The 27,102-nt window shown below is 43.9% G+C and overlaps 1 protein-coding gene across 2 annotated transcripts in view; it reads right to left on the bottom strand.

The window, feature by feature from the left end:
• Positions 1-2,196: 2,196 nt before the first annotated feature.
• Positions 2,197-27,102, bottom strand: part of KCNN2 (potassium calcium-activated channel subfamily N member 2) — a 193,843-nt gene continuing 168,937 nt past the window's right edge. The window contains exons 6-8 of one of the 2 annotated variants that reach the window (XM_088477692.1): positions 26,622-26,749; positions 20,186-20,255; positions 2,197-3,074 (exon numbers count right to left, since the gene is read on the bottom strand). In XM_088477692.1, the coding sequence (XP_088333818.1) occupies positions 2,787-3,074; positions 20,186-20,255; positions 26,622-26,749 (486 nt within the window). In that variant the 3' untranslated portion in view covers positions 2,197-2,786. Of the gene's footprint in view, positions 3,075-20,185; positions 20,256-23,528; positions 23,669-26,621; positions 26,750-27,102 lie in introns of those variants that run through there. The other variant, XM_088477693.1, reaches the window with a different exon arrangement.

Below are 27,102 nucleotides of genomic sequence, written 5' to 3'. Positions count from 1 at the left end.
AGCATGCATTTCACTTGATAAAGACAAAACTGAAGGGAAAATGCCCCAAGAACAGGAACTGAAGACATTTGCAGTAGAGGCTTGACAGAGCATCACCAGGGATGAAACCCAGCGTCTGGTGATGTCTATGCATTCCAGACTTCAGGCTGTAATTGCCTGCAAAGGATTTGCAACAAAGTATTAAAAAGTGAAAGTTAGATTTAAGATTGTTTAGTTTGTCCCATTACTTTTGGCCCCTTAAAAAGTGGGAGGCACATATAGAAACCGTTGTAATTCCTACACCATTCACCTGATTTGGATGTAATTACCCTCAAATTAAATCTGAAAGTCTGCAGTTAGAGCACATCTTGTTTGTTTCATTTCAAAGCCATTGTGGTGGTGAATAGAGGCCAAAATATGAAAATTCTATCAATGTCCCAATATTTATGCACCTGACTGTATTTTAGAGATGGGTACAGAGGCAGAAATATGATTATTAGGCATTCGGTATGATTTACCGCTGGCTGCAAGGTTCAAATCCTGGCAGCGGCAGCCCGACAGAGGAAACCCTGATCTTCCTAAAGGTAAGTATAAACTAACCTAATTCTACCTCCTTTAGGGTGTCTAACCCTAAACACCCTCCCCCAGTGCCTAACCCTAATCCCCCCTGTAAGTGCCTAACCCAAATCCCCTTCCCCTAGCCTGACCCTAACCTCCTGGGGGGGTGCCTAACCCTAAGTCCCCCCGGGAGCCCTAAACTTAAACCTCCCTCCCCGCGGCTGTCCGCGCCCGGCATCCCTTTGATCGGGATGCCGGGCGTCAGTCTCCCGGCATCGGTAAAATGACAGGCGTCTAGATTTAGACGCCTGTCATTTAGCCCTCGCCGGGATTACGCAGTCGGGATGCCGGCGGTCAGCATTGCGTCTGCCGGTTTCCCGAAAGTATAGCGATTATTAGGTATAGAACATAGGGAAACAAATCTTAGTGCAACATCTAATTAGTTCCTTATGAGATTACCTAGAATGTGCTGCTATACCTTGTGTTGGTGACAGCGGTAGTGTAAGTGCTCAAGGAAGAGAGGTTCCAGCAAAACCTAAATCCATCCACCTCTGCTTCGGTTACCAAATTGAAGGACCGATTTATGGACCTACCATTTACACAAAAAGTAGCATTATGGTGTGTATAAAAAAATTGCAAAACAGGATGAGGAATAATGTGTTCTAATTAATCTACATCCAATGATGTGCAGGGAAATTGTCCACTGTCTTGCTTGTTCCTAAGAAATAGGACTTATACACTCATCATGCCGGTACAATGAGAATATCTGTCACCGAGAAGTCCGTGAGAATGTTCTGAATGTGCCGTACATCTGTTAGACATGAGTGCTCTGGGCACATTTCCCATAACATATGGCAAATTATATTTTGGCAGGAAATAAATATGGATTTATATTAGTTTATAGTGTAACGTTACCCACAATGGGATCTGAAAGTCTTTTATTCTCTGAATACACTAGAGGTCTCTATGGAAGCACACCCCATGCACAGCATAAAACGCCATGGTTTTGAACCCAGTTACCTAAATGGTCCACCCAGCATTCCCGGAGAGTGCATTCAAGAGAAACTTCTGCAAACTAGATGTGCAAAGAGTTGGACAAATCTGAAGGAGGCCCACTGTGTAACAATCACATCTGCAAACTAGATGTGCAAAGAGGTGGACAAATCTGAAGGAGGCCCACTGTGTAACAATCACATGAAAGGTCCATTTACTGCCACTCATTGCTGGAGCAGGGCAATATTGCGCCGTGTGATGGCCCCGCTAAACATGTGACATCATGCTAAGGGGGTGGGGCCGCCATCCCTTCTAGGAAGCACAGCATCTAAGGACACTCTGGGTGGCTGTACAGGCTGCAGGGTGTGTGACCAAAGCGCCTAAAACCAAATGCAGGTCACCGTGGGCAACGGCACCGCTCACACTCTCCTGGTTATGGCCCATTTTAAAACCATCCCTTTCATGAAATGCTACATTCCCATTAGGATACCACGTAAAGTGTTTTTTTAAGGACCTGTCAGGTTATTTGATACATTTTTAGTTTGTAATACATTGCATTTACAATTAACATGGGACACAAAAAAGAGAACCTGGAATGGAAAAGCAATGACCAGCATCATATATTAACTTTATTTAAAAAAAGAAAAAAAAAGGAAAACATTTGAAAAACAGAAACTTTATTCAAGCCTGGATAAATCTACAACTGAGAACTATCTATGTTTTTTAAGGCAAAGACTAAAGGTATTGTTATGTATTTATTTATTTATTTAGTTTGTCCTATTGTATGGTTTAAAAAAATAACTAGGCCTTTGTGGCTGTCAAACTACTTTTTAAAATTCATAATTAAATAATTTTATAAAAATCACATTGGTACATATCACTGAGTTATCATCTTATAAACTTGCCTAATATAAGCAGAACCCATTGTATGAACAGAAGTGACCATACAATCATGTTCAGAAATTAATATTTTATTATACTATATAGTAATAAAGTTTGTTTGAAGTGCATGAATAAAAAGTTAGTGAATCTGGAGAAACATACTATATAGCAATGATAGGTGCATTCACTGTGCATCTGAAAGAAATAAAAGAGAGTTTTCACTCTATTTGGCCTAAAACGTTGTGTTCAGGTTTCTAAGATTCTGACATCGGAACCCAGATAACACTGATTAGAACCATAGGGCTTTACAATAAAAGCTAAAATATTGACCATATGATGGCAAAAAAAGTCTTTTTTGGTTAACATATTCCCTTCTAGCTACTTTCTGATGAAGTTGGAGGTGCCGTGGAGGAAGACCGTCGCCTTCTTGACACAGACCGCGATCGTTCCACGCTGTATGCAACATACTTGTCATAATTCTGCAGCTGAGCTTCAACCAAGTCTCTTTGTTGTTGGCTGATTGTCTGACTAATCAGTCCAGGGAGAGCTTGAATGCTACCAATTAAAGTCTCTAGCTTTGTCTCTAAGACAACAATCCTCTTCTCAAAGTCTTCACTTCTTTCATTTAAATCGGAGATCAGGTCATACATGATGTTTTGTGTCTGGGAGGAAAAAGGACAAAAAAAGTTAGAAATCATTTTGTTGCTTTTTTTTTGTTATTGTCGCTGTATACATTCGCTGATGGCGGTTTCTTGATATCACACACAGAGGAATTTTAAGATTTCACAATATGTTTGAATTAAAACAGTTTTGTTTTTTTAGCAGATAGCTGAACATTGCAAATGGACCTGTTTATTAAATCTTCACATGTATTATCACTAGTTTAAAATAGCTTCTGTGATATGGATACATAATAATCACAGCTGTTCCACAATTATTAATACATAGACCCCTTGGACCTGTTTTTGTTACTATAGTATTATTAACATCAGTAACATTAATTTCCAGTCAATTTTGACTGCCTCGCAGCACCTGAAAACACGAGGAAGGGACTTAAATGCAATCCAAACTACACAAGATCCGTTTTTTAGATCCAAGTTCTGAACATGGCAAGAAAACCTGAGTCGAGACTCAGTTCTACTCAGATCCCCAAAGTGATCTAAGCTGGGCCTCTGTTCTACTCAGATCCCCAAAGTGATCTAAGCTGGGGCTCTGTTCTACTCAGAATCCCAAAGTGATCTCAGTTGGGCTTTTGTTCTACTCAGAATCCCAAAGTGATCTCAGTTGGGCCTCTGTTCTACTCAGAATCCCAAAGTGATCTCAGTTGGGCTTTTGTTTTACTCAGAATCCCAAAGTTCGGGTGTGTTCGATTTTTAGCAAAACAGAACCTCTCAACTCTAGATATATATAGAGACCAGCAGAGCCCGGCACTCCTAGATGATTAAAAGTGACTTGCTGCGGTGCCCTCCTAGGGTTCCTAAACACCAAATATACAAACACACACATATACAATGCTACATATGGTACCCTGAAGAAAATGTTACAATAACATTGAAACGTTAGTCTTTTACATCTCTGCCTGTGTCTTTGTTTTCGTGCATTAAGTGTCACCTTGTGTAACCTTTGATATTTACTCTCCTCTCCTGGAGGGGTTTGTACTGGAATGCATCAGTATCATTTGTTTATTTTTGACTTGTGAAGTGCTGTTTGCTATTGTGGAATTACATATATTTCATATACAGAATACAAATGAGCTTATTCCACTAGTTGATATTTACCAACGTATGCCTAATATCTAAATATGATTTTGGGAATACCAATTGAAGTGGCATGCATACATAACTGGTTATCACAATGTAATAGTTACATGAATGTAGTACTGTGTATACTAGCTGAGAATGTCGATTGAGTACATGTGTTTCATAAATAGTGATTTCTGTCATTATGGATAGAAATACATAAAAAAAGATTTATGATACAATCACAGACACAAGTCCCTGTTACACAGGTAAATATGAAGATGGATAAAGGCTGTTGCAGTACGGAAGCCAGACAACATGACAATCGGTCTAAGCTATAGCACTGAGGGGCTGGTTCAGCAAGAAACGCAGATGAGAATTTGCACGCACCCAGCCGATGTTTTCACACGGCGCATGCATCGCACTGCGCGTGCGCGAACTAGCCAGTGCGAGTGGGTAAGGGTACGCAGGCTACACGCAGTGGGTACGCAGACCCTTCCGATATTAATTGACAGGAAGTGCCGTTTGTGGGCGGTGACGGAGGGTGGTCGGGCAAACGCAGGCGTGCCTGTGCGTTGGACGCCGTTATAGGGGAGTGCATAATTAAGGCAGTGCGGCGGCATTCGCAGCCAGACGACTCGATGCACGTAGGAAGTGGCCAAAATCCTGCACGAGATCTGGTCAACCTCTATTGTGCGTATGGTTCTCGATGTTACAGATTTTTCCGCTGTCTTGCGGACTACTCAGGCTATGAGTAAAGGGCAGTGGGCAGCATTGTGTAGTGCTGTGCATCTGCATCTTATGCTGCGGTTGGCGTGCCTATGCATTGATTAGCATATATTCGCAGTGGCCGAGTGCTTGCGTGCGCTCACTTGCGTTCCTTGCTGAATCAGGCCCTGAGTGCTCTGCAGATATATTTTCCCATAGCCTGGTATAAGCCAGTAGGGGATGCAATCGGGAAGCCGGCTGACATTATACCGACAGCCGGCTTCCCGACTGTCATATCCCGGCGAGGGTGAAATGCCCAGCGTCTAGATGTAGACACCGCTCATTTCCCCGACGCTGGGAGACCGGCGCCCGGCATCCCGATCGAAGGGATGCCGGGCGCCGCGAGCAGACAGCCACGGGGGGGTTAGGTTTACGGCTCCCGGGGGGGACTTAGGGTTAGGCACCCTCCTGGGAGGTTAGGGTTAGGCTAGGGGGTGGAGGGTTAGGCACCCCCCCGGGGGACTTAGGTTTAGGCAGCGGGGAAGGGGGGGTTAGGTTTAGGCACTTAGAGGGGGGATTAGGGTTAGGCACTTGGGGGGGAGGTTAGGTTTAGGCACCCCTAAGGGAGGGTTAGGGTTAGGGGGGTAGGTTAGGTTAGTTAATACTTACCTAGGGAAGATCGGGATCTCCAGCGCTGACGGGCTGCCGCTAACGGCATGTGTTCCAGTGTCGGGCTGCCGCTGCCGGGAATCGAACCGCCGGCCGCCAGTAGCATTTGTTTATCCAATTACAGTGACTGGAACTGGGCAGATCATGCATAGCATAAATATTTGTTGGCTTTAACGTGTTTATGCACAATAAAATTGTAAAACAATGGTATACAGCCACTATAAAGCTATATATACTGCAATACCTCTATATTATCCACATTCTCTGGTACGCCTATACTAACAATTTTATCTTTATATTGGGCATTCTGTGCTTGAAGCACACCAAGACCCTGTGTGCTTAACGACTGAGGTGCCCCTACAAATATGTAAAGTTATACTGTGCCTCCTGCCATTGTCTAATATAGGATATGGGTTATCTGTTTTCATTGGAGTTCAGGGACCTTTTTGCACTGGCCCCGTCAGCAGTGGTGACTGCGCTGTTGTGAGGTAACCGCCGGTGGGAGCCGAGCTGCACAGTGTGTGTTTTTTACATATGTCCCAACGGTTCCACGGATGCTGTGAGGAGAATGGTGGGTGGAGGAAAAAGCAAGGGTGTGTGGGAAGGTAAGCCCAGCCGTGAAGCAGTAAGTTGTCCTCCTTCACCATCTGAGCAGAGTCAGCAGCAGAGGGTGTGCGGCACAGACTAGGGACACAGCCTGAGTGGACTAAGAGGCGGACAGCAATACCTTATAAGTTGGTTGGTGGGCATTGGCTTGGAGGACAGACCCGCAGAGGGGAACAGCCTGCAGTAAGAAGGAGCAGCATCCCTGACAGGCTCCATTAGCTTTGAGGACTTGCAGGCATAAGAAGAGGTATTACAGTATTGCACCCAGACATCACACAAACATTACAAACATTACAGTTTGCTAGGGACTGGCCGTATCAAGTGCGGATTAACTGGAAAAACATTATAGAAGAGAGTACATTTCCTTCAGCACCCCATTTAATCTAGCGATAGCTGCATAGAGGTAAACTACCTTACCAAGCACTCTCTGCTAAATAGGTGCCAATACCATTACCAGGCTTCACTGAGGATCTACTAGAAGATTATTGCCGGCAGCTTTCCGTTTACTCCAAGATTAAGAAATTGCATCTCTGTTTCACTTTAGGCAGGAACAAGCACAAATAGGCTTTAAACAGTCAGTGATTTAATAGTAAAACCTGCAGCCACTTAAAGCACTACTACTAAACATTTTTTTTACAAGCAGGAGAGCAACTACCGGCCTATGACAGAGAAAGAGCCTGTAGCCGGAGGCATTAGCAGTACTAAGTAATAATAAGTCTAAGCGACTCATTATAGTATGCTGGCCGGACAGTCACTGCGGGCCTTAACGAAGGAGCTGGCCTGGCACAGAGCTAAGATCCATTCAGTGTGCCTTTAGCTCTGTTCCAAAACTCCTTCCCCTCATTGTGACGTGTGACATCACTTGCTGCCGGCCACAATGGGTGCAATGCCTGCTGACTGGGAAGAGCCAGCCGAGCCAGCGGTGGTTGCTCAGCCACTCCATAGGTGTGAGATCAGCATTGAGTCATGTGCAGAGAAGAAGGAGGTGGAGTTGGACAGCTCAGAGACATATGTGCAGCCACTCTCCATGTCCCAGGACCGGGCCCGTCTGGCGCAGCGTATAGACTTCGGCCAGGACTCAGAGGAAGAGCCGACTGGGCATCGGGAGAGTGACAGGGAGCAGCCACCGCAGGAGGAGGAAAAAGGTGACATCTATATATATATATACATACATACAGTCAGGTGAAATATTGGGACATTGGCAGAATTTTCAGATTTTGGCCTCTGCCAGGCCTCTACTGCAAATGTCCCTTCAGTTTTGTCTTCATCAAGTGAAATGCATGCTCAATCGGATTCAGGTCAGGGGATTGACTTGGCCATTACATAACATTCCACTTTTTAGCCTTAATTTCAAAGCCATTGTGGTGGTGAATAGAGGCCAAAATATGAAAATTCTGTCAATGTCCCTATATTTATGCACCTGACCGTATATATATATATATATATATATATATAGTACCAGTCAAAAGTTTGGATACACCTTCTCATTTAATGGTTTTTATTTATTTAAATTATTTTCAACATAGTAGATTAATACTGAGGTCATCAAAACTATGAAAGAACACATATGGAATTAAGCTGTAAACGAAAAAGTGTTAAACAAATCAAAATATGTTTTATATTTTAGATTCCTCAAAGTAGCCCCCTTTTGCTTGGATGACAGCTTTGCACACTCTTGGAATTCACCAGGACTCTTCCTAGAATTGGCCGGCCGTCTAAACTGAGCGATCGGGGGAAAAGGGCCCTAGTCAGGGAGGTGACCAAGAACCCGATGGACACTCTGTCAGAGCTACAGCATTCCTCTGTGGAGAGAGGATAAGCTTCCAGAAGGACAACCATCTCTGCAGCAATCCACCAATCAGGCCTGTATGGTAGAGTGGCCAGACGGAAGCCACTCCTTAGTAAAAAGCACATGGTAGCCCGCCTGGAGTTTAGCAAAATGCACCTGAAGGACTCTCAGACCATGAGAAACAAAATTCTCTGGTCTGATGAGACAAAGATTGAACTCTTTGGCATGAATGCCAGGCGTTATGTTTGGAGGAGACCAGGCACCGCTCATCACCAGGCCAATATCATCCCTACAGTGAAGCATGGTGGTGGCATAATCATGCTGTGGGGATGCTTTCAGCGTCAGGAACTGGGAGACTAGTCAGGATAGAGGGAAAGATAAATACAGAAATGTACAGAGACACTCTGGATGAAAACCTCCAGAGGACTCTTGACCTCAGACTGGGGTGACGGTTCATCTTTCAGCAGGACAACGACACCAAACACACAGCCAAGATCTCAAAGGAGTGGCTTCAGGACAACTCTGTGAATGTCCTTGAGTGGCCCAGCCAGAGCCCAAACTTGAATCCGATTGAACATCTCTGGAGAGATCTGAAAATGGCTGTGCACCGACACTTCCCATCCAACCTGATGGACCTTGAGAGGTGCTGCAAAAAGGAAAGGGGGAAACTGCCCAAAGATAGGTGTGCCAAGCTTGTGGCATCATATTCAAAAAGACTTGAGGCTGTAATTGCTGCCAAAGGTGCATCAACAAAGTAATGAGCATAGGCTGTGAATACTTATGTACATGTGATTTCTTAGTTCTTTTTTTATTAAATTTGCAAAAATCTCAAAAAAACTTTTTACATGTTGTCATTATTGGGTATTGTGTGTAGAATTTTGAGGACACAAATGAATTTATTCCATTTTGGAATAAGGCTGTAACATAACAAAATGTGGAAAAAAGGGAAGCGCTGTGAATACTTTCCGGATGCACTGTATACACACACATACAGAGGTACAGATATGTCCTCTTGCATCTTTGCCACTTTTGCGGCAAATTGTGCCATGCATGGTGCAAGTTGCGCACCCGTGAATGGGTAAATGTATTGTGTTCACACCCATGACTCCATAGGATTGCATGCTAATCGCATGGCGGACACATCTGTACTTAAACTTATAATTGTTTACTTATCCTATTGCATTGGTCAGTTTAACCAATCTTTTGTTACTGTCTAATATACTTACAGGTATTGTTGTTGTGAAATGTACTAAAACCATTACAGTGCCTTTGTAGCCTAGTAATAGTAAAGTGCATAAAAGTGTGCTTAATAGTCTAAAGAGATACTATAATAAACCTATTTGTTCTAGTTAACTGTACTTTATCGCAATAGAGGTGATATCTCGCCTGTAGAGCTCCAGTTTAATAAAATTTGTTATTGCACTTCTGGTGTAATTTATTGGCAAATGTATTTAACCATATGATGTTGTAAACGAACCTAGATGCTTTAAATGTAATTTTAACATTGCTTAAGAGAGACTACTTCATAAAAAAATGACATCTTCAGTTGGAGCATCCAGATGTGGCAGTCTCTGTGGTATAACGCACTCCTTACCTCTCTGTGGGAGTTAGAAGATCCTGTGTTCAATGAACAAGTTACTAAAACCGGGTAAGGTGTTCAACCGGTACACCACACTAAACCATCAATTCTTACCTGGGTATAACAATCTTACTATGGACAATTCATTTATTTCCTATACTGTATAATGATTATACAGTAATTATTCCTACCGTAATGTAGGTTTACTTTATTTTATTCTGGATATTAGTCACCTCAAAGTTCCTTTATCTGTATAAAAACATAAGGCTACATATTGTCACTGTCCCCCTCAGTAATTTTTATATCATATGTCTATATTATCGTATGTACGGCACTGCGGACCACTTGCGGCGCCTTATAAATAAAATGTAATAATAATAATTATAATATAATTTACTGTATCAGTATAGAATGACCATTTGATCTGTTTTCTGCCTTCAAATTGTTGTGAGCTTTATTAATTATATATAATACTGTATTTCCTAATGACCACAGAATGCGCCACTCTGACAGGAGGGGATACAGTTGAGATCCCAGCTGTCGGGATGCTGGTGCTCACAATGCCGGCACAAGAATGCCGACACCAGTCATACTCCTGGCGCCAGCATCCCAATTGCCAGCATCCCGACGGTAAGTATTGGGGTTAGGCACTAGGGGGAGGTTTAGGGTTAGGTTGCGGGGGGTTAGGTTTAGGCTGCGGGGAGGAAGGTGAGGATACTCACGGTATTCTAATCCTGTCAGGATGCCGGCGTCGGGATTCTGACTGCTGGCATCCCGTACCCCAAAGTGCTGATCTGTTTGCGCTGAGGTAACTGTGATGTCAGGCACTGGATCAGACAACAGCAATTCCTGCAGTATGAGGCGGCATATGTGTAATACCAAGTCTGGCCACCAGGCATGGGTCTGTATACTTTGATCAGTGTGTGCTGGATAGATTGATGCAACCATTGCAGCTTCCTAATACCTCAGATTTGGGTGGAATCTTTTTAGATCATACTGAATCAAAATCCAATGTTGATAATGTACAATGATAACTGTGTGACATTATAACTCCAACACACGTGTGAGTTCTTCTTCGACCTGGAGAACATTCTTGCCTTGTGATCTGGCTGCAGTGCATGGAAAATATTAGTGCAATTTGCCCCCACACGTTTTACATTTGCTGGGAGCAGGGGCGTTTTAAGAAAAAAGGGGAACCGTGTGCAGACTCAGTGCGGGCTTCCCCCTCTCTCTAGCGGTGCAGCGGGGGGTGCGGTGGAGTAGATTCTGGCTTAGTGCCAGAATCTACGGTGCATGCGCGGGTCTCCGGGAAAATGGTCCTCCTGGGAACAGCAGTACTGCGCATGTGTGAGTCACCGGGAACATGGACGCACCCATTTTCCCAATGATATTTGCTGCTCTGCAGTGCCATGGGGCCCGTGTGCACCGCACACCCAGCACCTATTATAGATACATCCCTGGCTGAGAGTTAAAAAACATCAGCCCTTTCTTTGCATATTATAAAATCCAACAAGATTAGCCCCTTCCTTACATGCACCTGTGATGGCCAAATAAATTGATTGAGCAACTGCCATTCTGTGTATAGTATAAAACCCCCCTATTTTAAGTTACACATGTATTTTTTCTAACAAAGGGAAACAATAAACTGCCTGTACATTCTATGACCTCTCTACTTCTGTTGTGCTGATATTTCTATGGCAACCATAATGTTGACTGAAAAGAAACAAGATGACGCTTTAGCTGTGTGTGGGAGAGCCAATTCTAGTCTTTATATTTCTGTCTGCCATGGTATTATATAGGCTTGTGTTGACAAGCTACAAGGCCAGATAAAGATCTATGGAGGCCCAAGGGCAAGAAACTTGTGAGGGCCCTCCTACCGTAGTTATTACCGTGGTTCTGCAGCAGTGTTTCCGACACTCCCACAAATTAGGGCGGTTACATGCAATGACATTGTCACCATCAAGTTCCCACCCTGAAACTCCCTATTTCACGGAAACCAGACCCGTCCAAGTTGCGTCTGACAAAGAATAGGACAGACATACGCAAAGATGCATAAATTCGCATCTGCGCTGTATGTAAATCCTCATGTGCGCCCCTGACTCAATTAGGCTCTATCTAAAACTACCACTACTGTCCTACCAGCTCCTATTCATAGGTGTGCGCACATAGGGTCCAGAGTGTGCCCAACACACACCCGAATGTTGGATGGCACCTGTGTGCCACTGGCATACCGATAAGACTGTGTCAGTGAGGGAGTCACTCAATGACTCACAATACAGAGAAGTGCAGTGGTGCCCTCCCCTTCTATACATGCCCTAATATGGTCACTGGTGACGGATAAGGGGGTTGATGGGAGATATGATGATACGGGTGGACATGATAAGAGAAGGGATTGACAACTTCAAACTAGTACAAGACACGCCTCTGGGTGCTACTGCAGATGTGTCTGCTGCAGTCACGCCAAACAGACCCCCTTTGTGCACTCCCTTGCAACTTTTTCGCACAAAAAATGCATCTTAGTGGCAATGTGATGTGACTAAGATACACCAGGAGACTGCACCGATTTATCTCATATGCAACATTTGTACAAGTGCCTTGCAAAAGTATTCACCCCCCTTGTCTTTTTACCTTTTTTGTTACATTACAACCTGTAATTTATTTATTTTTTCACTCTGAATTTTATGTGATGGATCTGCACAAAATAGTCTAATTTGGTGAAGTGAAATGAGAAATATATATATATAAAAAATAATCTTTATAAATAAAATTCTGAAAATTGGCATGTGCATATGCAATCACCCCCTTTGCTATGAAGCCCCTCAAAAGTTCTGGTGCAACCAATTAACTTCAGAAGTCACATAATTAGTGAAATGAAGCCCACCTCTGAGAAATCTAAGTGTCACATGATCTGTCAGTATAAACAAACCTTTTCTGAAAGGCCCCAGAGGCTGCAACACCACTAAGCAAGAGGCATTACACCATGAAGACCAAGGAGCTCTCCAAACAAGTCAGGGGCAAAGTTGTTGAGAAGTACAATTCTGGGTTGGGTTATAAACAAATATCCAAATCTTTGATGATCCCCCGGAGCACCATCAAATCCATCATCATCAAATGGAAAGAACATGGTACCACAACAAACCTGCCAAGAGAGGGCCGCCCACCAAAACTCAAAGACCGGGCAAGGAGGGCATTAATCAGAGAGGCAGCACAGAGACCAAAGGTAACCCTGAAGGAACTGCAGAGTTCCACAGCAGAGACTGGTGCATCTGTGAATGTGACCACAATAAGCTGTACACTCCATAGAGCTGGGCTTTATGGAAGAGTGGCCATAAAAAAGCCATTACTTAGTGCTAAAAATAAGAAGACACGATTTGAGTTTGCCAAAGGGCATGTGGGCGACTCCCCAAATGTATGGAGGATGGTGCTCTGGTCAGATGAGACTAAAATTGAATTTTTCGGCCACCAAGGAAAACGCTATGTCTGGCACAAACACAACATATCCCATCACCCCAAGAACACCATCCCCACAGTGAAACATGGTGGTGGCAGCATCATGCTGTGGGGATATTTTTCAGCAGCAGGGACTGGGAAACTGATTCGGATCGAGGGAAAGATGGATGGTGCTAAATACAGGTATATTCTTGAGCAAAACCTGTTTGTCTGCCTGTGATTTGAGACTGGGATGGAGGTTCACCTTCCAGCGGGACAATGACCCGAAGCGTACTGCTAAAGCAACACTCGAGTGATTTAAGGGGAAACATTTAAATGTGTTGGAATGGCCTAGTCAAACCCCAGATCTCAATCCAATTGAGAATCTGCGGTCAGACTTGAAGATTGCTGTTTACAAGCAGAAACCATCCAACTTGAAGGAGCTTGAGCAGTTTTGCCTTGAGGAATGGGCAAAAATCCCAGGGGAAAGATGTGGCAAGCTCATAGAGACTTATCCAATGCGACTTGCAGCTGTAATTGCTGCAAAGGGTGGCTCGACAAAATACTGACTTTAGGGGGGTGGATAGTTATGCACGCTGAAGTTTTCTGTTATGTTCTCCTAAATGTTGGTTGATTCACATTATAAAAAAAAACACAACGTCACAGTTGTAGGCATGTTCTGTGAATGAAATGATGCACACCTTCAAACAATCCATTTTAATTTGAGGTTGGGAGGCAACAAAACATGAAAAATGCAAAGGGGAGGTGAAATCTTTTGCAAGGCACTGTATATCTGTGTGTGACTGAGCCTGAATTTGTATACAAAATGCTATGATGTAGCGACCGCAGCTTTTTACCACAATAAGTTCTGTTGTGCTTAATGGTGCACAGGGTCTGGTGGCTCACTCACAGCTCATGGCGTGTTGAGGTTCGCTGTGTGAAGAGCCACCAATTCTTATCCCAATGCCGGCAGCCCGAAAGGAGAAGATCCGGACAGGACAGGTAAGTACCCTCTCCCTACCCCTCTCCCCCCCTAGTGGTGCCTAACCCTAACCTTCCCCCCTAGTGCCTAACCCTAACCTCCCTCCGGGGGCTGCCTATTCCTAATCCCCCCTTACCGCACCCTAAACCAAACCTTCCCGGGGGGGGGTGCCTAACCCTAACCTCCCCCCCGGGGTTGCCTAACCCTCCCTCCTAGGCATGCCTAACCCTAACCTTCCCACTATAAAACCTATCCTCGCTACGCTCCCTAAACCTAACCTGCCCCTCTTTCCTAGGGCTAACGCTAAGGGCACCCCGGACTTACCTCGTTCAGGTTGGCGTCCTTTGGCGTTCCGGCGGTATTGCGGCCACCGGTCTCATAACTGCATCCCATGTAGACATGCCCCTTGTATCAATTATCCCAACTCCCAATAAATTGTAAACTCTCATGAGCAGGGCCCTCTGTACCTTCTGATTCATGTCTGCACCTCGTCTAGCTCATTTGTACTTGTTCGGTTGATATGTTTAACTTGAATTTGTATGATTTAAATATACTTGAATGTACTTTCCCTGTTTCAATGTTCACGTTGTATTTTGTATAACTTATAATGCTGTCTGACTGGCACTGTGGAATCTGTGGCAGGTATAATAGGAATAGTGGCAGGTGATTCCCACACCCCACTCACTGTAAATCAGAGTGGTCGGTGAGAAGGGTAAATAAGGGGAAAATAATTACATTGGTGGCTGAGCTAAGAAATGATTTTAGGGGAAGGATGGTGATGGTGGAGAATTAAATGAAGTAAAAGGGTTGTGGGTGGAGAAATTAAGGGGAAAGGGGGAGTATGGGGGAATAAAAGAAGAGTGGAATAATTACTGGGGAGAGTGGTGGGACGTGAATGACAACAGAAAGAACAGCTTAGAAATATCTATATCATATCTCTCAACTGTCCTGATTTTGGACTCTGGGCATCATTCACCTTGGATCGCAAGTCTGCAATCGCACGCACCAGCACGTTGCAAAAATATGCAAATTAAAGTGATCACAGCACTAAACCAAGACGCCCACTAGCTTATAAAGCCGCCCACTTCCCATTACATACAACCACAAGTCAGCGAAAACATCGGTAATAGAATAACTTCGGACCCATACACAGAGTTGTAGTTGAGCTTGAGAAGACTCACAACCTGCAAAGCTTCATGTCACCATGTAGAGCTCTGGCTGCGTATGCCATTGCTGGGGATTATTTATGCACGCACTTGTAACGGCGTTCAAATGCACAGGCACGCCTACACTCCTTCAACCACCCCCCCTCTCCACTCTAAAATAGCACTTGCTGTCAATCATTTCTCTGTGCCACTGCGTAACTGCTGCATTCACATTTGCGATCTCAGTGGCCGATTCGCGCACTGCGGTGCATGCGCAGATGGCAAACATCTACCAAGTGCGTGCAAACTCAGACCTGCGATCCAAGCTGAATGATGCTCTCTGTCCCATGCAGTTTGGACTAAGGGCCTGATTCAGAGCCGCTCGTAAGCGGCCGATCGCTCGCTCCGAGCGATGTTCGCACATCTGCGCATTCGTATGGGTCGTAATGCGCATGCGCCAACCAGTCAGTGCGGTCAGAAATCGCGTGCTCGCAAAATAGCGAGGGGCTTGTAATTTGAGTGACAGGATGAGGCGTTTGTGGGTGGTAACAGGGGAAGGTGCTTAAAAACGGGGAGTGGAGATCCGAACGCAGGCGTGCCAAACGGTCAAAACGGGCGTTTTAAGGGTGTGCATAATTAACAAAGCAGCGTCATCGACCACGTCACTTGGTTGTCTTTTAGCCTGAACTGCTCGCATGATTGTGGTAGGAAAATCCTACCATAAGAATTGCGAGCAGTTCATACGCCTTTCCATGTACTCGATTAATCTAATAAATAGCGGAGATGACGTATGATGCGAACGGCCAAGGGGCATCTTTACAAAATAGCGAGCGCATTTTTCGGACGCTCGCTCAGACATAGAGGCATCAACAGACCGCAAAGAGCGAGCGCTCAATTTAAATAGCCAGCCCTTTTCTGAACGAGCGAGCGCAAATAGCGTCCGGCTCTGAATGAGGTCCTAAGAGCATTGGCCCTCAGAGGCGCTCGCAAAATGCGAGCAGTCGCTCTGAATGTGGGCGGACGCTTGGGTTTTGAAGTGCGGCCTCCTGGTCGCTAGCTAAGCTGTGGGTTACCACCCACAGTTTTAGCGACCGACCAGGTTGGTGGTCAAAACCATCGCGACCATCGGGGCTTGTAACGAGACCCTAAGGTTGGGTCTCGGCAACCGCAAGCCCCAGGGAGCTTCCTGCTCAGATCGAGCAGGAAGCTCCCTGGGGTTTGCGGTTGCCGAGACCCAACCTCAGGGTCTCGTTGCAAACCCCGATGGTCGCGATGGTGTTGACCATCTCGACCATCAACCTGGTCGGTCGCTAGAGCTGCTGATGTCAGTATGGCCGCCCTTAAGGAATGCCTCCATTTGTGAAACCACCCCCCGCCACGCCTACAAAACGGGGCAAGCTGTCGATCAACATCGACAGCAACCCCTTTTGTAGTGAGCTCCGGAGCGAGAGAATTTCTCTCTCACTCCGGGGCTTGCGCACGCGCAGTGCGGCCCCTGTGTGTGCGCAGGGCCTAAACATCGACCCGCTTGCAAGTGCTCATCGCTTGCGAGCGGGTCTGAATGAGGTCCATTGTCTTTGCCACGCCACCTCCAGTGGTGGGATGATAGGGCACAGACTGATGCTTTGCCTAGGTTGTCATGTACCCTAGCTTTGGTCTTGGTGGCAGGGGTACCAATTAGTTTATGGGGGCCTCTTTGGTGTGAGAGTATAGTCCAGCTCTGAGAAATTGCTACTCTATATTATTGTGCTCTTAGGGCCTGATTCAGCAAGGATCGCTATTCTGCTAATATGCACGCAACGCGATTGCTAATATCAGCGGTGACATACAAATGTTTGCATTCACATTGCGATCGCAGCCTAACATACGGACGTCCACTTATCCTTACACACATCCATATACTTTGGCAACATAATGAAATAATCGGTAACATCGGACCCATACACACAGTTAAAGCAGGGTTAGACCTCACTCAGGAACTGCTAACTTTAGCGCTGCTTATAGTATCACAGTGGATAATTTATACACGCCCCTGCAACAGCGTTGAAACACATTGGCACGCCTGCTTTCGCCAGACCACCCCTCTGTCACCACCCCTAAATGGCACTTCCTGTCAATCACTCTATGATGGGTCTGTTTCGCCACTGTGATCATAATTCCAATCGCAGCATCTGGTTCGAGCACGCGCACTGCGTACGCATGCACGGGAGGCAACAATCGGCCGACTGCGTGCGTATTAGCAACGGCGATCCTTGCTGTATCAGGCCCTTAGTCATCAATTGCTACATAAGCCATTAGGAAACATAAGTTCTATTTCCTTTTGTAGTTATCTTGGATATGTCTTTAGCATATTATTTTATATTCATTCATTGGCAGATGAGGAGTAATTGTGGACTAGCCTGCATTTATTTCACATTTAAACTGCCAATGCCAATTATGTAAATGTGTATAGTTCTTCACATAATGCAACCTTAATTATTCCACAGCTCATATTAGTAATGCATTATACGCACAATAATAGTGGCCATTAGCAGAGCATATTTCCAAAAAAAACAAAAAACTTTATGTTTACCCAATCTAATTATAATAAATATTTCAGTTACGGAAACTGTACTGAATTGCAAAAAGGCGCTGGTTATCAGCTGTACAAGATATCTGGCACAACAGCAATCAGGCGCTTTGTACAGCCACACAGCTGAAAAGATTTTCAAAAGCAAATCACTCATAAGCTGGTTACACTTAAAACAAACTGCATGTAACAGTTCAACATATAAAATATTTTTAAATATGCTCTACACATGGGGTCTCATTCAGCAGTGCACGCTAGTTCGGGAATCTGCGCAGGCGATCCCGCTTGCAGACTGGCAGTGATTGACAGTCTGCTGCCGTTTGTGGGCGGGGAGAGGGCGGCGATGCCCTCCATTCCCCGAAATGGAGGTGTGTCACAGCCATTGCGGGGGAGGGAAGAAGCCAGGATCTCCGTCAGCTGACGGAGATTTCCTGGCTTCTTCATCTCAACTGCGGCGGCCGGCTGCGTGACCCGATTGGTTAACTTAACTGGCCGATATCACTCAAAGTATCTGATGCTGCGTTGGACACATAGCTCGGATACGTAATGCACAGGAGGTGTGATGCCACCTGCTGCATTACCATATTAGCACAGACGGAATTGCAAAGCTGCTTGCGAGCAACGTCTGAAGCTGAATCAGGCCCATGGTTCAGTGATATTGCAAATGCAATAGTGCTTGATTCTAGTTTTTCAGTTTTTAAGTCAGAGCTTTCTAGGGAACAATTCACTAATCTAGTAAAATTTGTTTTACACTCTAAGGATACCACCCTAGTATGTAAGCTCTTACAAGCGGGGTGTCTTTACTCTTGTTCTCCCCCTAGCAATATACAATCCATCAGCGAAACAATCCCTTGTTTCCTCCTAAGCCTTCAGCGAATCTGACACTGCTTACTTCCCCATACGTAGGGTAGATGTTTGAGTACTGAGTAGACGACCATCTCATGACTCACCACTGCTTGCTCCTTGAAGCGTTGCCCTACCCTTGTCTCCTTTACTGTCCTACACAGTCAGTGATGTTATAAAAATATTTTCACTGATGCTATGGTTCCTGTTATGTATTGTTCATACTTGTTTCCTCCATTATTTTGCAATGTTTGTATGTTTACCCCTTGTATGGTGCTGCAGATACTTGTTAGAACCTTATAAATAAAATATATTAATTCATTTTTAATGAATAAATAGTAATCACATTGGAATCTTTTGTGTAATTTTCATCTTCCCGCCCTGACGAAAATGCAACACAAGCATTGAAATGTTGGCTTATACTAATAAGCAGTGTCTGTCATTTTGTTCCTGAGTGCCGCCGGGTTTTCACTTTATATACATTATATATATATATATATATATATATATATTATATATATATATATATATATATATACTGTATATATGTATATATATATTTACATACATATACATACTTACTTCGCACCTCTGCAATTTCATCTCGCCATAGACCCCTGCATCTCATGACAACCTACACCATGTTAACATAGCACCCTGCATCTCACAATAGCCTCCTGCTTCTCACTCCTACCCCCTGTATTTCACCATAGCATCCTATATTTCACCACAGCCCCCTGCATCACACCACAGCCCCCTGCATCACACCACAGGCCTCTGCATCACACCACAGGCCCCCGCTTCTTACCACAGCCCTCTGCATCGCACCACAGGCCCCTGCATCACACCACAGGCCCCTGCTTCTCACTCCTGCCTCCTGCATCTCACCAGTGTCACCACAACCCCCCCCTGCTGCTGCCCTGCAACTGGCTGGGGCCCGGCCACTGGGATGTGCTGGGAAGGGCAGGAGGATCATGGATGAGAGATTCGTATTGCAGCTACCGTAAGCATTATCAGCAGCATGTCCAAGGGGCTTGGGCACCTTTGCATTTTTCCGCAGCCACCATGCGCTCCGCTCCCCAGCTGTTGAATATGGCAATGAACAATGTCCTCTTTGCACAATGTACCTTGTATTTCCTGGGCTTCCTGATGAGCTTCCTTGCTGGGTGCCAACAGCAAAACCATTCATAGGGCTTGTTAGTATATCCTGCCTTGTTAGCAGACACTTATTCTGCAACCGATGCTGACTACACATATTTTGTTACAGGAAATCATATAATAGGGATGTCTCAAAAGTGTGCACCGGAATCCCGACAGAGGTCACAATCCTGGCGGCTGCGATCCCAAAGATAAGTTTAAGGGTTAGATTTAGGCACTAGAGGAAAGGGTTAGGCTGTGGGGGAGGGTTAGCTGTGTGAAAGGTGGGTTAGAGTTAAATTACTTACCTGCAGGCATCAGTATTTCAACCATTGGGATTCCGGAACTGGGATTCCAACCACCAGCATTCTGTGTGCTGGAATCGTGTACCCAACCCATATATTATAAACTGATAAATATAGAGAGATAATGAATCTAGTTGGTCAACCCTAGTCATCAAACACAGGGAATGCAACACTGATGCGAGTCAGTTAAACCTGAACATTTATCAAAGTACATCTGACATCATGGAATATTGATATACTGCAAATGTTTTCAGTTTTATACCGAGTACTAACCTTTGCCAAATCCACCAAGGTGTTAGCTTGATCATTTAGCTTCCGTTGTTCCATTTTAACACTTCGTAACCTGAAAAGAGATTTTGTTATTAGTCTCTCTCCATGTTGTAGCTAATGGAAGCTCAGATTTGCATGCACACCTCTTGCAAGAGCAGATCATATTATATGAGAAATGCCTTTAGAAGTTAGATTGGTCAGTTTGGTTATGTATCTGTAGAATGAAGAGCATGCTTCTTAACACAGCAAAGCGCAGAGCAAGAACATGTGATGTCCTCAACTGCGTCATGGTTCTAGCTGATTACGGTGTAAGAGAAAAAAAAACAGATTTCATGGTAGAGAGAAGCAGCGTAGTATCATGACAAGCAGGCACAGGAAAAAGGTATCAACTATATAACGACAATCTTAAATTGCAAGTGTACACTCATTCCAGTGTCTGCCTGTGCTGATACAGTGTCAGCCCTTTTTAGTCTGAGATGGATTGGGTTAGAAGGTGTTTTGATACCTGATGAAAATACAGTGATAAGTGACAATCTCCACTGCAAACAAAGAGATCATTTACTTGACCAGCAGCTAAAACAATTTTCTTGCCACACAGGTTTCAATTTTGTCAACACAAATTTGTTGTTTTCAAGCAACCAGGTCATGACCCTCAGGCCCTCCGTCTGTGTGGCCCAAATGGCTACAGGAAGGGTTATGCGCAATCGGACATTATTGCTCTGTATTTGGTCAACACCAGAGTGCGGAATGTGATACTTGGCTAGTAACTGTATTTACAATCTTTTACATATCCCATTTCAATTATTTTATATGGGTTCATACATCTAAGTTGCTATCAAGGGAAAAAAATGTCTAAGGTCTGAAGTTCAACTCCATTGTTTCATTAATTGTTTCTCTTCCACTTCCACATCAGAACTTCTGATTCACTTAACCTCAGCCCTCCTTGTGGGCATTAAGTCATAGTATGTACCATTAAAAAAATAAGCAAATGAAGTTGCAGAGCAACTCTGACAGAACAAGGACAGAACATTTGTAGTTCTCTGAGAAAACCTCGGTTCACATCCCCAAATGTGATTAATGGCTTGGTGCCTTATTCTGATAAATAAAGTGCCTATCTATGTGACAGGCTTTCTATAGTTACTAAAACATACTTCTAAACTATTATTACAATTTAGCTGCAATGGTCAAAATAAAAGGACCTGCAATCAATCATACACTTTGACATTTAAGAGTAATTTCTTCTTAAATTGTGTATACCTTAAGAAGATTTACCACCTAGGTAACAGGTTCTCTATAGCTAATTACATGCCATTCAAAAAAAAGCAAAAACAAAGAAGACTTCTCCCCCACGTTCTCCTTTCTCAGAAAGGATCTGTGTCTCAGACTCCAGGCTACTTAATATGTTAATCAACCTGGCTAGGATGCTAAACAGCTTGGCAAGGATGCTAATCACAGCCACTGACACACCCAATTCCACATCAGTGTCCTATACCACTGAGGAACTGGGGGCTGTTAGGGAAGGGACTGAGGGTCTGATTCAGACCCGGCCGCAAGCGCTGAGCGCTCGCAACCGGGTCGATGTTTGCCCACTGGGCATGCGTACGACGGAGCCGGTTCCGTCGTGCGCATGCCGAGAAGATCGAGCTAGCGATGGGTGCTCCGTCGCTCCGGGTCTCGCACCAAAGGGGGCGAGCTGTCGATGGTGATTGACAGCTCGCCCCGTTTGGTAGGCAGGCAGGGGGGGGGGTGGCTGGCCAAACGGAGGCATTCCCGAAGGAACGCCTGCCGTTTCGGGGCGGCCCCACTGAAATCACCAGTGATGTCAGTGGGAGAGCTTCTGGCTCTATTAGAGCCAGAAGCTCTCTGGGGCTTGCGGCCACGAGACCCTACCACAAGGGTCTCGTTGCAAGCCCTATGGTCATCGCGACCATCGCGACCATCAACCTGGCCGCTCGCAATAGCTGTGGGTAGTCACCCACAGCTGTGCGAGCGGCCAGGAGGCAGGACAAAAAAAAAACAGAACGCCCTGATTTAGAGCGAGCGCTCGTTTAGAGCGTCCGTCTCTGAATCAGGCCCTGAGAACTGTAGTTGCCATACTCTGTAAGATTTATTGGTTCCTCTCTCAGGCAACTGAGGACAAGTAGGGAATATTTTTTTGACTAGCTTGTGCTTAACAAAAGAGAACCTGTCACTTATGGAATAGGTATGTCTTAAATGCATATTCTCCGATTTATAATATAACATAATTTGCAAGAACTGTTATTAATTTTCTTCAATCTTAAGGCTGGAAAAGATCTTTTAAGAGTAACAGAGTAACAGCCTCCCTGCAGGGTAACTATTTTTTTTTAGATTGCAGCAACATTATTTCAACGGAGTAAGCAAAGAAACAATAGTCATGACGGCCTAAACATTATTAGTCACTAGGGCCCTCATTCAGAGCCGTACGCTCTGAGCAGAGCGCACGCTCTGAATGAGGGCCGCCCTCCATAAAAATGGAGCGTCCTCCTGGACGCTCGCATAGCTGTGGGTCACCACCCACAGCCTATACGAGCGTGCAGTTTGATGGCCGCGATGGTCTTGACCATCGCGACCATCGCCACTGCGAGCCGGAGCCTGCGGTTGAGGTTTTCAACCGCAAGGCCCGGGGTGATTTTGGCTCTATCAGAGCCAAAATCACTCCCACTGACATCACTAGTGATGTCAGTGGGCCGGCTGCTGACGGGAGGCGTTCCCTTGGGAACGCCCCCGTCAGGGAGGCACGCCCCCGGCACGCCCACCAAAGGGGGCGTGCTGTCAATCAACATCGACAGCACGCCCCCTTTGATCAGACACAACAAGCGAAGGACTTTCCTTCGCTCGTCGCGTCTGACGCATGTGCACGACGGAGCTCCCTCCGTCGTGCGCATGCTCAGTGCAGACCATCGACCCACTTGCGAGCGGACAGCCGCTTGCGAATGGGTCTGAATCAGGGCCTAGAGGTTGGAAAAGTAACGTGACAGGCCAGACTACCATCTTTGCACACTGACTTGATAAATGTTGGCTGAAATCTGCAGCTTATATGTAAATAGGCTGGAAATAACTGTAAGAAAATCATTTTCCACCAAAAAATAGAAGCTTTAATAAAAAAATAATATGCAAATTATTATATTATCATAAAGGGATATGAATTTAAGAAAGTGTTGGCTTCCCATTTTTATTTCTAAATTTCACTTATCACAAATACCAATAATGACTTTCAGTTTAGTTTCCATGACAGCAATCATATCAATAACTCATATGTGATTGATAGGACAATAGCCAATCTCAAGGAGCTAGTATCCTTCAAGCATTAAAGTTAATGATCTAAAGAGAAATAATCACTTCTTGGCATGCAGTTGTAAACAATCTTCAGAGATCTGAAACAACAGCTGATACAGCGTAACTTACTTCCGAGCTCTATTTTCATTTTGTTGAAAAAAAACAAAAGAGGACAAAACAAAGGAAAACCTGTTTAAAATACACTGTGAAAAGATATACATGTTAGGGAAATATAGAAATGGCACTGTTTGGAGTCTATAGTTTGTGAATTGACTCTTGATGATCCTAGCAAATTCTTCTTTTATTCTTCTTAAACAATATTATTTTAGTTTCCAAAACATTACTCTGCAGAACAATACTCCACTGACATTTTACATAAAGTAACTTATTGTTAATACAGAAATGTGACAATATTTAGCGCACAATAATTTGAAGAACAGAGAAAATACAGGTAATGCAATGTTGTTTAAATGGTGAAAATGCTCTTTTTGAATAATACAGTTGCAAGAGCAGTATGTAATCATGCCCATTGTCCACCCAATGCACACCAACTATTATAAAATCAGGTAAGAAAACAATGAACAGGTCATTGGTCGCTACTTCAGCGTGACCTCTACTGAGTTTTTCCAAGATGGCTGACTTCAACAATTTATAAAACATGAGCTAGACTGTAGCAGCCATAAAAGCATAGGAAAGTACAGTCTTTGTGGAGTATAGAATGATCATACAACTAAAGGTGCCCATCCACTAGAAGATTAAATTGAGCGATTGAACGATAACGATATCGTTATCGTTCAATCGTTTGCAAATCGTTTGCAAAAATGTCTAAAACGACCTGCAATGTGCGTTCCCGCTGGTCGTTTAGACATCTATCATCGGGCAAACATGCTGGACAACCTGACGATAACGTCAGGTTCAACATGTTTGCAGATGATTGATGAGCCTGCACTGAACGACTGCTCGATCAGTGCAGGCTCATCACAGACTGACAAACGACTGCACGATTACAATGTCGTAATCGTGCAGTCTTTTGCCTGTCTTCTAGTGGATGGTCAGCTTAACAGTGTATTTATTCACAATATTCCAGCAGAACACAAACTGTACATATGCTTGACCTATTGCATAGAACACAACCTTTCATTTTATCATTATAACCGCAATAAAACGTCAAAATAGCGGACGTGTTTTAGCATATGGAAATAGATGGACTTTGATTAAAATTTTTTTTACCAATTTTGATGTAAAAGGCTAAGGGGGAGATTTATCAAAGCTTGGAGAGAGATAAAGTACCAACCAATGAACTCCTGTTGATTGGTTAGTATTTATCTCTGTCCACTTTATCTTTCTCCAAACTATGGTAATTCTCCCCTTAAATGTATTATAGAAGCTAAAGTGCATTTATGTCTCACTACAATTATCTAGTGTTCTTCTACTGTTTTGTGCTTGCAGTAAGGTAAAGTGGCGCATCCGTACATATATGCTCTCATAGAATTCCAGGCTCTCTTTGGAAATATTTTTTCTTCATTGTTAGTAAATTGTGTAACTTCTGTAGTGGGAATGTCAGTTTTTGTGTAAGAAACCATTAAACGAAAGCTTAAAAGCTTATCATAAATGTCACAATATTACCCTCAGTATCTCTGCTGGGATTTTATAGTGCAAAATGTTTCACTACACTGGTTGTAATGTTTTATAAATACCAATTTTTTGCTATTTAAAAAAAAAAACCATACTAGCAAAATAGCCCGCATGCTGCCCAATTTCTGTAATAGTCCACTCCACATATCAAACCACTGACTTGAATCAACAAATAAATTACTCTGTAACTAGCGATGTATGCTACAGCAGACTTTTTGTGTATTCTTTAGCCATCATGTTAAAGAAAACTATTAGAGCACATGTCACCTTACAACTGTCCTTGTACTCAGTATCATCTATTTTGAGAAACATCAGCATCACAACTCCCAGCAAGCACAGACCGAGGGCCTGATTCAGAGATGTATGCTAACCCGCTGGTTAATGCACATGTCCGATGTTTTGGTGTTCTTTGCATGCACTGGACCCGTTCTGTGCATGTGCAGAACTGGTCCTGCGATGTCGCTTGCAGACCCCCTAAGCAGCAGCATGCAGCAGCGTTGGGGGGGGGGCGTGGCTGGCCACTGTTCCCAGAAACGGGGGCGTGCTGCTCCCGTTTTCCAGGAGGGATGAGGCCCATGGTATATGTCGTATTTCCTGGCCTCACAAGTGACCAAGACCCGGTCAGGCTGTGGTAAGCTTCAACTTCCACGACCTGGCCAAAGGAGCAACCATTGAAACCGATGGTCACGATGGTGATCCCAGTCTGCACCTTGGTCGCAGTGCTGGGATTGCATATGAAACAAGGAGGTGTCTACTTCCTACATACACCTCCTGCTGCATTAGCATTTTATATGTACGGAAATTGCACAGCCGCTTGTGTGCGGCTCTACAATTCCGTCTATCTCTGAATCAGGCCCTAGACTGTAGAAATGATGTCATCCAGTATATATTTCCCATTCTGATGGACCCAGATACTTTTAGCTAAGAGGCACAATCTACGCTTGTCTTACTGAAGAGCATGTGCTGGATCAGGCTCTTTCAGCTTTATCTGATCATACTCTCCTCTCAATGTGGAGCAGCTAAAGGCATGTGGCATGACTGGTGCACACCATGACAGGCACATGATCGTGCTTCCTCGCTAAAAAAACGTGAACTTGTTTCATACATGGTATTTTGAAATAAGTGTCTTATTTTTTATTTTTCATTGTATATATAATAAAGAGAAGGACAAATTGTTTAATAAAACTCAAAGTATACAGTTATCTATCGATAAATTCTTTTCAGAATGGAAGAACTTAACCTGACAATAAAGTTATTTAAACGTTTGCCTACAATCAGAACATTCATATTTAATTAAAATTTTTAGAAATAAAAATATTATCTTTACTTAATATGGTTTTGTTTCCCTTGAATTCTTGTAATGTAAATTTTTAGTTGCTAAATCCACTTTAGATTTCAGATAAATAAATATATTCCATAAACAAAGCTATGCATATGACTTATATCAGTGAAACCTGGCAATAACAATATATAGTGCACGCAATGAAACGTGAGGGGTAGTACTTACTGATGGATCGCTTGCAAGAACTTGCGCTGATGTTTTCTCACTTTTGCGTGGTCTATCTTTTTGACCAGTTTTGTGTTTTTATATATTAACCATGTTTCCCTGAGAACATTAGCTGCTGCATTTTTCACCTGTGTAGAAAACAAACACAACACTAGTAAATCTTATTAAACTTTAGCAACTAATAAAAGTTTTCTACAGCATATAAAGGGTCAATGTCAAGATATAGAACCTAAAACATCAAATACATATTTTTTTTCTATACTTTATTACTTTGCTTTCTAGCTATACAGTGTGGTAATGGTTTCAGCAACTTGCCTATTTTTTAACTGACTGGCATTGCTGTGTTGTTCAAAAGGACCAATCAAGGTTGATCATATCTGGTCACCTGATGATTGCAACCTACATGTGTCTGTGAGATCGCACTGCTTGAGCCCCTGAAAAACCAACAATTCCCATTTCATGAGACAACTGCAAGTGGTAT

This window comes from Taudactylus pleione, unplaced genomic scaffold (genome assembly GCF_031769625.1).
Source record: "Taudactylus pleione unplaced genomic scaffold, aTauple2 ptg000202l, whole genome shotgun sequence".
NCBI lineage: Eukaryota > Metazoa > Chordata > Amphibia > Anura > Myobatrachidae > Taudactylus > Taudactylus pleione.
This window is presented reverse-complemented; position numbering and strand designations above follow the sequence as displayed.